Source organism: Notolepis coatsorum (assembly GCF_963971535.1).
Source record: "Notolepis coatsorum genome assembly, chromosome: 7".
NCBI classification, from domain to species: Eukaryota; Metazoa; Chordata; class Actinopteri; order Aulopiformes; family Paralepididae; genus Notolepis; species Notolepis coatsorum.
This window is the reverse complement of record NC_140171.1, coordinates 125,680,188-125,694,312: the sequence shown is the minus strand read 5'-3', so window position 1 is coordinate 125,694,312 and position 14,125 is coordinate 125,680,188. Positions and strand designations below refer to the sequence as shown.

General features: G+C 41.9%; 1 protein-coding gene across 2 annotated transcripts in view; it reads left to right on the top strand.

Moving 5' to 3' along the window:
* The first annotated feature begins 917 nt into the window (after nucleotides 1–917).
* Nucleotides 918–14,125, top strand: part of rgl3a (ral guanine nucleotide dissociation stimulator-like 3a) — a 46,709-nt gene continuing 33,501 nt past the window's right edge. Inside the window, exons 1-2 of one of the 2 annotated variants that reach the window (XM_084318566.1) lie at nucleotides 918–1,053; nucleotides 2,222–2,478. In XM_084318566.1, the coding sequence (XP_084174692.1) occupies nucleotides 2,287–2,478 (192 nt within the window). In that variant the 5' untranslated portion in view covers nucleotides 918–1,053; nucleotides 2,222–2,286. The remainder of the gene's footprint in view (nucleotides 1,054–2,221; nucleotides 2,479–14,125) is intronic. The other variant, XM_084318567.1, reaches the window with a different exon arrangement.

Below are 14,125 nucleotides of genomic sequence, written 5' to 3'. Positions count from 1 at the left end.
TCCTCTCCAGTCACACATAATAAGCAAATCAGACTGACGTCGATGGTCAGGTGCGAAGTGGTAAATCGCTCTCTGATCACAAAAAAAATCTCTATTTTAGGTTAGGGTGGGACGTCCGATGTTAAGGTTAGGATTAAGGTAAAGGTAAGGGTTCGGTTTAATGACCACGAGTGGCGTTGCAGCTTGGCTAACATGACGACCGTGGTGTACTTGTATTTGTAATTTGGTTTATGCTAGATCACACGAGTAGCATGTTGCTGAAGTACCGGTGATAAGATCACACGGTTTTTTTTTTGGCCAAACGGCAAAGCCGCAAATCGTCATAATGTTAACCTTAAAAGTTATTTATAACCCTATCCTTAACCACTCCCACTGCCTAAAAATAATCACTAATCATTAAATATAAAGCAAATTCAAACGGGTTTCAGCACCGGTTTCAATATAGGCCTCATTATCACTGTCTCCCTTTCATATGTTCCGAAAAGTAGGCACATCCGCAGACCAAGACATTTAAATTATAAAAAGACAAATTGCCTTACAACCTGAACTGAAAATTCGAAGAGCAACAAGTCGATTTTTGTACTCGCAAAACTAGTATGCAGAGTGTGCACTGCTAACAGCCAGGTAAAAATCTGGTAACATATCGATACGCTATGGGCTTTGAAATTATGTGGGCCTTACTAACAATTCACACTCCGATATATAGACAGAAAGGGGGCAGTTTCCTCTAATGAAGAGAGCAGTGGAGTGGAAAGATGGGATCTGACAGACGTGTAATCAAACGGGCCATATTATTAGAAGATTAGGCACAGAGGCAAACAGGGAGGGGGGCATTCCAACACACACCCCACATCCACCCACAGAGAACAAACAAAAGTCCTCAGTGACAATGACGAATGCCAGTGTCTGTTTTGATCTGTGACTGTCGCATCATCACTGTGAAGCCCTTTGGAATATTCTCTCCATCCAAAATAATACATCTTTAACATGGTCTTCAGGATACATTTGGGGTTATCTGACTACATGAAGCAGATTCTGGAGAAAGCGACACAGGTACAGTTAAGTGTTTCATTCCTATTTAAGTGGTTTGTTGATAATGGCTTGTACTAGGTGTCGTTGTTAAATAAATATGTTTCTCAATGGGGATATTGTAACATTGACTCGATCAGTCATTTTTGTTTAGCTAGTACTACTCTAAATACAGGCTAACACGAATGTCCCTTATTTATCAATTATGTGCTAATCCAGGTAGTGTAGACTACAGGTATGCTACATACTGTAGCCAGCCTACTGTAAGTCTAAGTGGAAGGTTGACCAGAACATTATTTTACTCATGGTCACATTATTCTGTTGTTTACTGAAATACTGGCACAGTCAAACAATACTTAATTTTTTACTGCATTTGTTGTTGCACTTTAATGCCAGCCCTGATTTGCCTGACGTATACTTACTGTGACTCTTGAGTCGTGTAAGGATTTAAGTCAGTTTGAGTACAGAATAAATGACTAACTATAGGATTGTATTTGACATAGTGTAATACTCTCTGAGTATAGACATGTTTTGAGTTGGAATATTTTCCCCCCAGTGTCTTCCTGTTCTTGAGACAGTTCGGTTTCATAGAATTGGTCTCATTCGTGTCACAATGCTCGTAAAACCTGAAATTAAGTTATGTTGAAAACAATCAAGCTCAATGTGATCTGCGCGATAAATGTAATAAATAATGAATTCGGTGAAACATTAACTTACCTTTTGACTGATACCGATACTGGATCCGATACTGTGCTCATGGATTTGTACTCGTAGAACTACTCTGACTGCTACTGCTACTCAGTGTTGTTACGGAAAACACAAAATTATTATATTTATATTATTTTAATGTAAAAATGTCATGTATTTTCAAATTTTCAATGCATTTGTTACAGTGACAAAGTGAGGAGTTTTCAAAGTCATTGTTAGAACTATATTGGTATTATTAAGTACTCGTATCGGTACTCCGTATTGGCAAATACCAAAATGTAAACTTGTACTCGTAATTGGTCTGCAAAAAAAGTGGTATTGGGACATCCCTACTTTTGACCTCATTAAAGGCCTCTAGTAAACTGCTTTAATTCTTCCCCTGCTTAGGCTACTAGAAGTTAAAAAACAAACTGTTATTTTTTGTTTTTTTCGGATTGAGGATAAAAAAGCAATTTACACATGACATTCCTTTTACATTATCCAGCAGCAGCTGTGATGGAGGTCTGATCCATAGCGTGACACAAGGCCATCCTACGACTGCAGTGGGAGATGAGGTCCACCTTGGCTCTGTGTGGAGGAGGTGGCACTGGAGGGGAGTCCCGTGGCCTGAGGTCCAGAGTGGGGAGGATGAAGAGGCTACTGTGCCTGAGGTCCAGCCACCGCGTGGACGTCCAGCTGGACGTGGAGCCTGGTGTCTGGCTGAGGAGCTTCCAGCTACTGGACACTGATATACACTGTGAGGTTAGTGGAGTAGTGGTTTCATATACACTGTGAGGTTAGTGGAGTAGTGGTTTCATATACACTGTGAGGTTAGTGGAGTAGTGGTTTCATATACACTGTGAGGTTAGTGGAGTAGTGGTTTCATATACACTGTGAGGTTAGTGGAGTAGTGGTTTCATATACACTGTGAGGTTAGTGGAGTAGTGGTTTCATATACACTGTGAGGTTATATACACTGTGGGGTAGTGGTTTCATATACACTGTGAGGTTAGTGGAGTAGTGGTTTCATATACACTGTGAGGTTAGTGGAGTAGTGGTTGACACTGTGAGGTTAGTGGAGTAGTGGTTTCATATACACTGTGAGGTTAGTGGAGTAGTGGTTGATATACACTGTGAGGTTAGTGGAGTAGTGGTTTCATATACACTGAGGTTAGTGGAGTAGTGGTTTCATATACACTGAGGTTAGTGGAGTAGTGGTTTCATATAGGGCTGGGCGATATGGCAAAACATTTTATAACGCGCCGTGCTGTGTTGGTCACAAGCACGGCGGCGTACCAGTTGAGCTAAGCGTTGATGGAAAAACAGCTGGGATTACGGCTACCTAATGCCGCAAGCTCTGCCGCGGGGCGTGTCGCGGCCAATCAGGGAAAACGCGGAAGCACTCGGCAGCACTCTTCGGCTGGGATTAAAGAATAGGCCTCCAGGGGAGTTGAACAGTTCTGGCTCTGCTAGTTTATTTTCTATCTTTTGGCGCTTTTTTGGTGGACAAACCACCGCACATGTGCACCGTGACTCGTGACTGGAGACTAGCTCTGCTAGCACACATAGCCTACTGTGTACAGACGGTTTCAAACTGTATTTTAAATTAGAAAGCAAACTAAATAAATGGACAAGATAAAAATAAATCTCAATTTGGTCAATATTGTCATTTGGACGTAAGCAAAGCCATTACTTTAAGTTGCAGGCAAGAAAGACAAGTCTGTCCACTGTCTCTGGTTTTAAAGCTGCCCTGTTGCAGGTCACAATACAAACAAAAATCTATATCGATTATTAAAATATATCGCAATAATTATGGTTATCGTTTTATCCCCCCAGCCCTAGTTTCATATACACTGTCAGGTTAGTGGAGTAGTGGTTGATATACACTGTGAGGTTAGTGGAGTAGTGGTTTCATATACACTGTGAGGTTAGTGGAGTAGTGGTTGATATACACTGTGAGGTTAGTGGAGTAGTGGTTTCATATACACTGTGAGGTTAGTTGAGTAGTGGTTTCATATACACTGTGAGGTTAGTGGAGTAGTGGTTGATATACACTGTGAGGTTAGTGGAGTAGTGGTTTCATATACACTGTGAGGTTAGTTGAGTAGTGGTTTCATATACACTGTGAGGTTAGTTGAGTAGTGGTTTCATATACACTGTGAGGTTAGTGGAGTATTGATTGATTGATTGAAAAGTTTATTAACAGATTGCAGAATGGGTACAGTACAGTACATCTCAATACATACAATTGTTAAGGGGATGCAGACCAGAGAAAGACTTTCGACTTGTTTACACCAGGGTCCCCCATTTTCAATTCATCGTAACATATATGACATACATGACATACAGATAGACAGTACTGCTACATCTATACATTTATGACATATCAGATTTGCAAATACAGTACTGTTTGTGATACAAAAGTGTCCAGAAAAGGAGTGTATATACATTTGGCGTAGAAACTGTACATTGGAGGAGGTTGGTGGGGTGGGGTTGGGTGAGGGCTGTACATTGGAGGTGGGGGGGGGGGGGGGGGGGGGTTGGGTAGGGGACACACACACATTTTACACTGTACATTGGAATATTGACAAAGCCTTACTTGGTCATTTACTGTACAACTAGGTTAGGACATTTGTAGGGGCCAGTTTCGAATTGCAGTCTCACGTAGGTGTTTTTTGAGAGTGTTTTTGAAGGTGGGTAGTGATTCACATTCCTTTACAGCTTTAGGCAGGGCGTTCCACATTGATGTGGCATAATTGCGAAACGTGTTTAGTCCCTTGTCTGAGCCGAATCTGGGTTTTACATGATTTGTGGAGCTCCCTCTGGTGTTGTGATCGTGGTATTCACTGACCTTTGGGAAGTATTTTGACATGTACATGGGTACCTTGGTCGCGTAGTGTATCTTGTAGACCAGGCCCATTGCAGTAGTGGTTGATATACACTGTGAGGTTAGTGGAGTAGTGGTTTCATATACACTGTGAGGTTAGTTGAGTAGTGGTTTCATATACACTGTGAGGTTAGTGGAGTAGTGGTTTCATATACACTGTGAGGTTAGTTGAGTAGTGGTTTCATATACACTGTGAGGTTAGTGGAGTAGTGGTTTCATATACACTCAGAGACTCAGCAGCCGCCATCACCCCAATCATCACACACATAATAAACCTCTCCATAAAACAGGGACACGTCCCCAAGGACTTCAAAATTGCGAGGGTGACCCCTCTGCACAAAAAGGGCAGCAAATTAGACCCAGGCAACTACCGCCCTGTTTCTATTCTCACCTCCATCTCGAAAGTCATGGAAAAAATAGTCTACGAACAGGTCGAAAAGTACCTAGCGGAAAAAAATCGAATCTACGAATTCCAATCTGGCTTCAGAACATCCCACTCCACTGACACATGCCTTCTCTATTTGAATGACCACATCAAACAAGAGGTGGACGCAGGCAAATACTGCGGCATGGTCATGCTGGACCTACAAAAGGCCTTTGACACGGTCAATCACTCCATTCTGATTGACAAGCTAAAAGCAATTGGTTTTGATAGTCTATCAGTGAGCTGGATGCAATCCTACCTTGAGGGGAGGGAACAGATGGTGGAGGTAAACGGTACCCTATCCCCCCCCCTCACAGTGAGCTGTGGTGTTCCACAAGGAAGCATACTAGGACCGCTACTGTTCCTAATTTACGCAAATGACATGTCGTCAGCTTGTGACTGCAACTTGTTCCTGTTTGCGGAAGACTCAGCCCTGCTGGTCTCTGACAAGAACAAGTTACAGGTTGAAAAAACCCTCAGCTCGGAACTAGGCAGAATCTGCATATGGCTCGCTGATAACAAACTATCATTACACATGGGCAAAACAGAGTCCATTCTCTTCGGTTCAAATAACAAACTCAGCAAGACCGACGGCTTCTCAGTTACAGTGGGTGACAATATTGTCACAAGGAAAGATGAAATTACCTACCTGGGTTCCATCCTAGAGGCTAATCTCTCCTGTGACAAAATGGCATCCAATGTAATAAAAAAAGTCAACCAACGAACTCGATTCTTGTACCGGATCTCCTCTCTGGTAAACAAGAATACCCTGAAGACTCTGGCAGGAGCACTCATTCAGGGGTACTACGACTATGCTTGCACCTCATGGTACCAAAGCACCTCAAAGGCGCTAAAAACAAAATTACAAACATCTCAAAACAAACTGGTCAGACTACTGCTTGACCTTACTCCTAGAACCCACCTCACCCCTGCCCACTTTGACAACCTAGGATGGCTTAGAGTAGACGACAGAGTACAGCAACTTGCAATGGGCCTGGTCTACAAGATGCACTACACGACCAAGGTACCCATGTACATGTCAAAATACTTCCCAAAGGTCAGTGAATACCACGATCACAACACCAGAGGGAGCTCCACAAATCATGTTAAACCCAGATTCGGCTCAAATAAGGGACTAAACACGTTTCGCAATTATGCCACATCAATGTGGAACGCCCTACCCAAAGCTGTAAAGGAATGTGGATCACTACCCACTTTCAAAACCTCTCTCAAGGGACACCTACGGGAGACTGCAATTCAACACTGGCCCCTGTAAATATCCTAACCCAACCCCCTCCAATGTACAGTCATTTACCTAGTATGGTTTTGTCAATAGTCCAATGTACAATTTTGTTTGTTTGTACAGTGTCTCCCCCCCCCCCCCCCCCCTCAATGTACAGTTTTGCTTGTATATACAGTGTGCCCCCCCCCCCAACCACCTCCAATGTAGATTACCCAGTATGGTTGTCAATATCCCAGTGTACCCAACCCCCCCCCCCACCCAACCTCCTCCAATGTACAGTTTCTACGTCAAATGTATATACTCCCTTTTCCTGACTCCTTCTGTATCACAAACAGTACTGTATTTGCAAATCTGGTATGTCATAAATGTATAGATGTAGCAGTACTGACTATCTGTATGTCATGTATGTCATATATGTCCTGATGAATTGAAAATGGGGGACCCTGATGTAAACAAGACGAAAGTCTTTCTCTGGTCTGCATCCCCTTAACAATTGTGTGTATTGAGCTGTACTGTATTGTACCCATTCTGCAATCTGTTAATAAAGTTTTCAATCAATCAATCAATCAAGGTTAGTGGAGTAGTGGTTTCATATACACTGTGAGGTTAGTGGAGTAGTGGTTTCATATACACTGTGAGGTTAGTTGAGTAGTGGTTTCATATACACTGTGAGGTTAGTGGAGTAGTGGTTGATATACACTGTGAGGTTAGTGGAGTAGTGGTTTCATATACACTGTGAGGTTAGTGGAGTAGTGGTTTCATATACACTGTCAGGTTAGTGGAGTAGTGGTTGATATTGATATACACTGTGAGGTTAGTGGAGTAGTGGTTTCATATACACTGTGAGGTTAGTGGAGTAGTGGTTTCATATACACTGTGAGGTTAGTGGAGTAGTGGTTTCATATACACTGAGGTTAGTGGAGTAGTGGTTTCATATACACTGAGGTTAGTGGAGTAGTGGTTTCATATACACTGAGGTTAGTGGAGTAGTGGTTTCATATACACTGAGGTTAGTGGAGTAGTGGTTTCATATACACTGTGAGGTTAGTGGAGTAGTGGTTGCCATACACTGTGAGGTTAGTGGAGTAGTGGTTTCATATACACTGTGAGGTTAGTGGAGTAGTGGTTTCATATACACTGAGGTTAGTGGAGTATTGTTTATTGTTTAAAAGGATCCCCATTAGCTGTCACCTAAGTGGTGAGCTAGTCTTCCTGGGGTCCACACAGAAAGATAACAGAAAACACAAAACATAACAACATGAGATACATTTATGACAATCACAATTAACAATGATAATCTAAAAACAGTAAAACATTGTAGACATCATTATCAACATCAGAATATTTTGCTCACATATTTAAGTAGTGCATTCTCAGGTGGTATTTGAAAGACACTTTACTATTCAATTTACTTATGTTCAGTGGGCAGTTATTCCAATGATTGATGGCACGATAAACAACAGTCCTCTTTAAAGCATTTGATTTTGGACGTGGTAACATAATCTGTCCATCATCAGCTGACCTAGTAAAATAAGAATGAACCTGACTGCATCTGACAATTAGTAGTGGTTGATATACACTGTCTGTGAGGTTAGTGGAGTAGTGGTTGATATACACTGTGAGGTTAGTGGAGTAGTGGTTGATATACACTGTGAGGTTAGTGGAGTAGTGGTTGATATACACTGTGAGGTTAGTGGAGTAGTGGTTGACTTGATATACACTGAGGTTAGTGGAGTAGTGGTTGACTTGATGTACACTGTGAGGTTAGTGGAGTAGTGGTTTCATATACACTGTGAGGTTAGTGGAGTAGTGGTTTCATATACACTGAGGTTAGTGGAGTAGTGGTTTCATATACACTGAGGTTAGTGGAGTAGTGGTTTCATATACACTGTGAGGTAAGTGGTTCAGGTTTCCCAAATGCATTCTAGTATTGGGAGCCAGATGATCCTGATGGTAAGATGCGTTTGAAAACTCCAACCTGGATAGTAATGGTAGCAGTGGTCCAGTACAGCTTAGAATTATGCTGTAATATGTCTTAACCGTCACTAGCTACTGTATGTGTAAATTAAGAACCGTAGAATTGGAGAATGCAATACATTTGCCCTTATGTAACACTACTATAATGTCAGCTCCTTCCGAAAAATACCGTTGTTATATCAAATCATGAACCCCATATTGTGTATTGAATTTTATCATGAGATGGGAATATCGTTCCATCCCTAGTTGTTAGTGATGACTTTGGCACGAGGGCTCAACAACACAACTGAGCGACGTGAGACAGTCTGAGCGATGAACCCAATGCACTTTGGCTTTATACTGGTGTGGGAAAAACACGCTTCCTCTAAACTGTACTTGATTTACAGTATACTATGACCTGAAATCATGTATCCTCTGATGCAGTTGTACGTCATGGTAACAGAGCGGTGAATTATTAGGGGTCATTTCACTACTAGCGTAATCCTATCTGTGAGTAAGGTGGGTGTAGTGTGCAGTATATAATAGCTGTCATGTCCCTCTTGAGTAAGGTGGCTTTGCATCAGCTGTTTCTCTGCAAACTTCTGCTATTGTTTCCTGCTCAACAGTTTCACTGGAGACGTCATACAACATGAGCTATTTGTGACACTGAGGAGGGGAAGGAAGCTCTCTGGGAAGTTTCTATCTTTCCTGAAGTGCTGTTTCTTCCTGATAAAAACGTTTCATTTCATCATTGCCCTCCGTGATGTTTTGAAATGAATTCATCATGTATAGCCAACCTGTAAGAAAAGATTCATATGAATGTAGATACATTTTGAGTGTGTGTTTGTGTGTGTGTGTGTGTACTCACTCGCACTCTTGCATGCTTACATGTTTCCCCTCACTCGTCTGCCACCTCATCAGCCATCCATGTGTCTAATCAGCATTAATTAAGGTCTTCGCCGTCGCCGTCCCTCTTCTTTTGTTCTGTCCTCCGTGGACAGACGGAAGGTGCCACGGACGAACATAGAAGGCTGTGGATTTTCAGTGGAGAAAGGGAGAGAACTCTCATTAGTCAAACGAGGTCGCTCATTTCCCCCCTTTGATACTCGGGCCGTGCTCTGCCTAATGAGAAGTGGACGGCCAGTTTAAAGACATGCCATCTGCTCAGCTAGGGGTAAAACTATGTGGCGCTGCCAGCCGGGTTCATCTATCCATGGCAACCGTTCTGCCATATTTCAATTGGTGAAACTAGTAAACAGACTCTTAGTTTGTTAGCTGACATCATTTTTTTTTGTTTGTATTCTTATTTTTATTTATTTATCTATAGATCAGTTCTGCACCAGTATGAATTAATTCTTGTCCTTGTTTGATATTTTACCCCTGAACTGTGCAGTTTCCCTTGCAGTCAACGAGTTGGAAAGGAACAGATCAGACTTGTTTTGCATTGGCATTTCCCCAAACCACACCACACCCAGACACCATTGCATACTATAGTTAATGGTGCTAGAGAGTTTACTTGAAGAGAAACTGTCCCAACTGGATTCTGTGGAGGCGGCTTTGTGTTCTTGGTGTTGTTTTGAATACATTTTCTCTTTGGTATCGCAAGCTTTTTCTCTTGCATCTTACATGATATCTTTAGCATCCGTATGATCGCACTTTGCCACTTTTCAAGTGCTAGCATTTGTGACATTGCTCCTAATTGTTTTTGGTGGTGGTCTGTTCTTTGTTGTTACTACTCTTTTTTGCTAATGATGGCCAGATCTGCAATCCAATTCATAGTAGCTTATTCCATCACAGACATTTTGTTTAAGTGTACATTTACATACTTAGCATTTGCATGATGTTGTTTGCAGAGGTGGAAAGGGTATTACTGAAATAAATTACTCTACTAGTAATTTCACTAGTAGAAGTATAAATATTTTACTTAAAGGAGAATTCCCCTCAGGGTCTCTTGTATTTGTAGAAAAGTTTCTTTTACTACAGTGTAAACTGATCTTGCAGCCAGCTCACTACGTATTGTCAGGAGATGGCCCGAAACTACTTCATTACACAGCTTTAAAAAAAGGGCGTGTGTCAGACAATCAAAGGTTGCCACACCTACCAAACACACGCAAGGAATGGAGGGGATGAACATGGATTTCAGTTACTCTGTTACCTGGCGAGAGAGAGAGAGTTGGAAGTTGATTGATCAAGGTATCAGGAAATTCCACTGTCATAGTTCTTCGACATTGACACCAAATTATCTTATTCTGAGCAGAGATCACATTGGTGATCAGCCACATTGAGAGAATGAAGCAGTTATGCCTCAATCTGGTAAATGAGTTTACTTTCGGGGACAGAGCTTTCAGTGTGGCAGCTCCCACCCTCTGGAACTCCCTCCCCGCAGAACTCTGCAACGCCCCAACTCTGGACTCACTCAAAACCCACCTCTTCAACTTGGCCTTTAACCCCTAATTTCTCACATTGTATGTTGTGTCTGTCCACTATGTTTGTTACTTTTGTAAAGCGACCTTGGGTCTTTTAAAGGCGCTATATAAAATGAAGTTATTATTAATGTTGCTTTGCACTGGAATCCCCCTTTAAGTTGGAGGAAGACTACTTGTCTGGAAGGGATGGAGGTTGAGAGTGTCTCCAGCTTAAAATTCCTGTGAGTCCATATCTCCGAGGACCTTTCTTCACCTCAACACCTCAGCAATATGGTCAAGAAGGCTCACCAGCGCCTCTTCTTCCTGAGGAGACTGAGGAAAGCCCACCTGTCTCCTCAGATTCTGGTGAACTTTTACCGGTGTGCCATTGAAAGCATTCTCACTGCATCACAGGCTGGTACGGCAACTGCACTGCCTCAGACCGGAAAGCACTGCAGAGGGTGGTGAAAACCGTCCAACGCATCACTGGTACACCACTCCCTACTATTGAGTCTATCATCACAAACGGTGTCTGAGGAAGGCACGCAGCATTGTCAAGGACACCTCTCACCCCACAAGGACTGTTTGCTCTCCTCCCCTCCAGGAGACGCTACAGGAACCTCCAGTCCAAGTCAAGCAGACTCCGGAACAGCTTCTTTCCCTCAGCTGTCATCTCTCTGAACTCTGTGCCACATTGACGCTGTATTTACCTGCACACAGCTCTTTACTATATCTATATATGTACTGTACATATCCTATACTCTTACTAGTTACGCTGCTGGCCAGCAGTAGTCATCCTGTCTCTATTTATATAATACTGTACACCTCTGTACATTCATCTGATTAGCACTACACTCAGTAGTACTAATTTGTATATTTTGTACCCAGTTTAACCACCTGTACATTGTATATTGCTGTTGCAATATTTACTGCTACATTTGCACTCTGGTTGGATGCCAAACTTATTTCCGTTGTACTGTACTTGTGTGCTGTATAATGGCAATACATTTGAATCTAATCTAATCTAGAAAATTACTCAAGTAAATATTAATTTCAAACTAAAATCATGCAGATTTTGCGCATGCTCCAGTATTTTTCATTTCAACCTTTATTTAAAATCGTAAGTCTCTGAGGTTTTTCTCATTTACAGAAACGACGATTGTACAAAATGTAAACGGTACATAATACAAACAACATTCACAGACATTTAAACACCAGAGTAAAAATAAAAAAAGTTTCAAATAATTTAAAAAGATCAGCTAAGAACAGTTACAGGTAGTCACACAATGGTCTGAAATCATACGTTTAGACATTCCAAGGGAAGGGAGATCCTCCAATTTCAGAGAGTTGAAGGACATTCCATCAGTTAGAGGCATCAAAGGAAAAGGCTGCCTTCCCTAGATCAGAACAAACTTGAGAAACCATCCAGTCATTCGATCGAGTTGAATAGGTTCCAATATTCCAATCTAACAGTGAAGAGATATAAACAGGTTGTTTACCAATAAGGGCTTTAAAAATAAATAAATACCAGTGTTTGTTGCAGAAGGCCAACCCACCCTATCATGGCAAGCACAGAGAGACCAGAAGAAGCTTCTATCCTCAGGCCATCAGAATGCTAAATGACAATAACACTATGTAACAACCATCAAATGCACTCAAAGCACACACATCCACACGCATCCACACGTTCCTAATTTATGCAAATGACATGTCGTCAGCTTGTGACTGCAACTTGTTCCTGTTTGCGGACGACTCAGCCCTGCTGGTCTCTGACAAGAACAAGTTACAGGTTGAGAAAACCCTCAGCTCAGAACTAGGAAAAATCTGCATATGGCTCGCTGATAACAAACTATCATTCACACATGGGCAAAACAGAGTCCATTCTCTTCGGTTCAAATAACAAACTCAGCAAGACCGACGGCTTCTCAGTTACAGTGGGTGACAATATTGTCACAAGGAAAGACGATATTACCTACCTGGTAATCCTAGAGGCAAATCTTTCCTGTGACAAAATGGCATCCAATGTAATAAAAAAAAGTCAACCAAAGAACACGATTCTTGTACCGGATCTCCTCTCTGGTAAACAAGAATACCCTGAAGACTCTGGCAGGAGCACTCATTCAAGGGTACTACGACTATGCTTGCACCTCATGGTACCAAAGCACCTCAAAGGCGCTAAAAACAAAATTACAAACATCTCAAAACAAACTGGTCAGACTACTGCTTGACCTTACTCCTAGAACCCACCTCACCCCTGCCCACTTTGACAACCTAGGATGGCTTAGAGTAGACGACAGAGTACAGCAACTTGCAATGGGCCTGGTCTACAAGATACACTACACGACCAAGGTACCCATGTACATGTCAAAATACTTCCCAAAGGTCAGTGAATACCACGATCACAACACCAGAGGGAGCTCCACAAATCATGTTAAACCCAGATTCGGCTCAAACAAGGGACTAAACACGTTTCGCAATTATGCCACATCAATGTGGAACGCCCTACCCAAACCTAAAGGAATGTGAATCACTACCCACTTTCAAAAACACTCAAAACACCTACGGGAGACTGCAATTCTAAACTGGCCCCTGTAAATGTCCTAACACAACCCCCCCCCCCCCCCCCCCCCAATGTACAGTAAATGACCAAGTATGGTCTTGTCAATATTCCAATGTACAGTTTTGCTTGTTCAGTTGCACAGTGTCCCCCACCCACCCCCCCCTTTTCTACTAAATAGAGGAAAATTGGATCTGTTTATGTACAGGAAACCAATTTTCTGTCGCAGTTTAGAGGCAAGATTGTCCACATGGAACTTAAATGTAAATTTCTCGTCAAGCTGCATCATATTTATACTCTGACTCTCTCTATACAAGAGCCACTGACGGATATCCGCACATCATCAAAGTTCATATTGTAGTAGTATAGTATTAGTATAGTTTCCCCTAAATTAACCAAGTAGCCTACTTCTGGTTAGGTTTTTACAAATATTTTGATTGGCCATTTGAAGTAGCATGCAGGGTTTGAGGATGGTCCTCTTTTTTAATCACACTAACAAAACGTCTGTCAATTATGTCCAGAATGAGAATGTTTTATGACAGATCTCATTAAGTAGAAGTAAATACTTGTACTCGAAAACAATAATACAACAACAATAATAATAATCTGCTCCATTATAGTAACTAGAATAAATGTAAGTAGTTATGTTCCACCTCTGGTCATTTGCATAATTTAAAAATAGATCCGTCGCAGATATCTTGGTATATAGGCAAACAGGTGAATCGTGATTGTAATGAAATGTCAGGTAAATATTGGTAAGCATGGCACGTCACGAGCATATGAATTGACTATTTTATCATCCACGCTAGTGTGACCAATGTTGTCTTTATCAGTTGGAAGAATGAGTTATTGAGTTGATGTGGTGGTGGCGGCGTGCTGAGCCTGGTCCCGCCCACTGTATCATACAGTATTGTGATGACCGTCTGCCCTTTAGCGC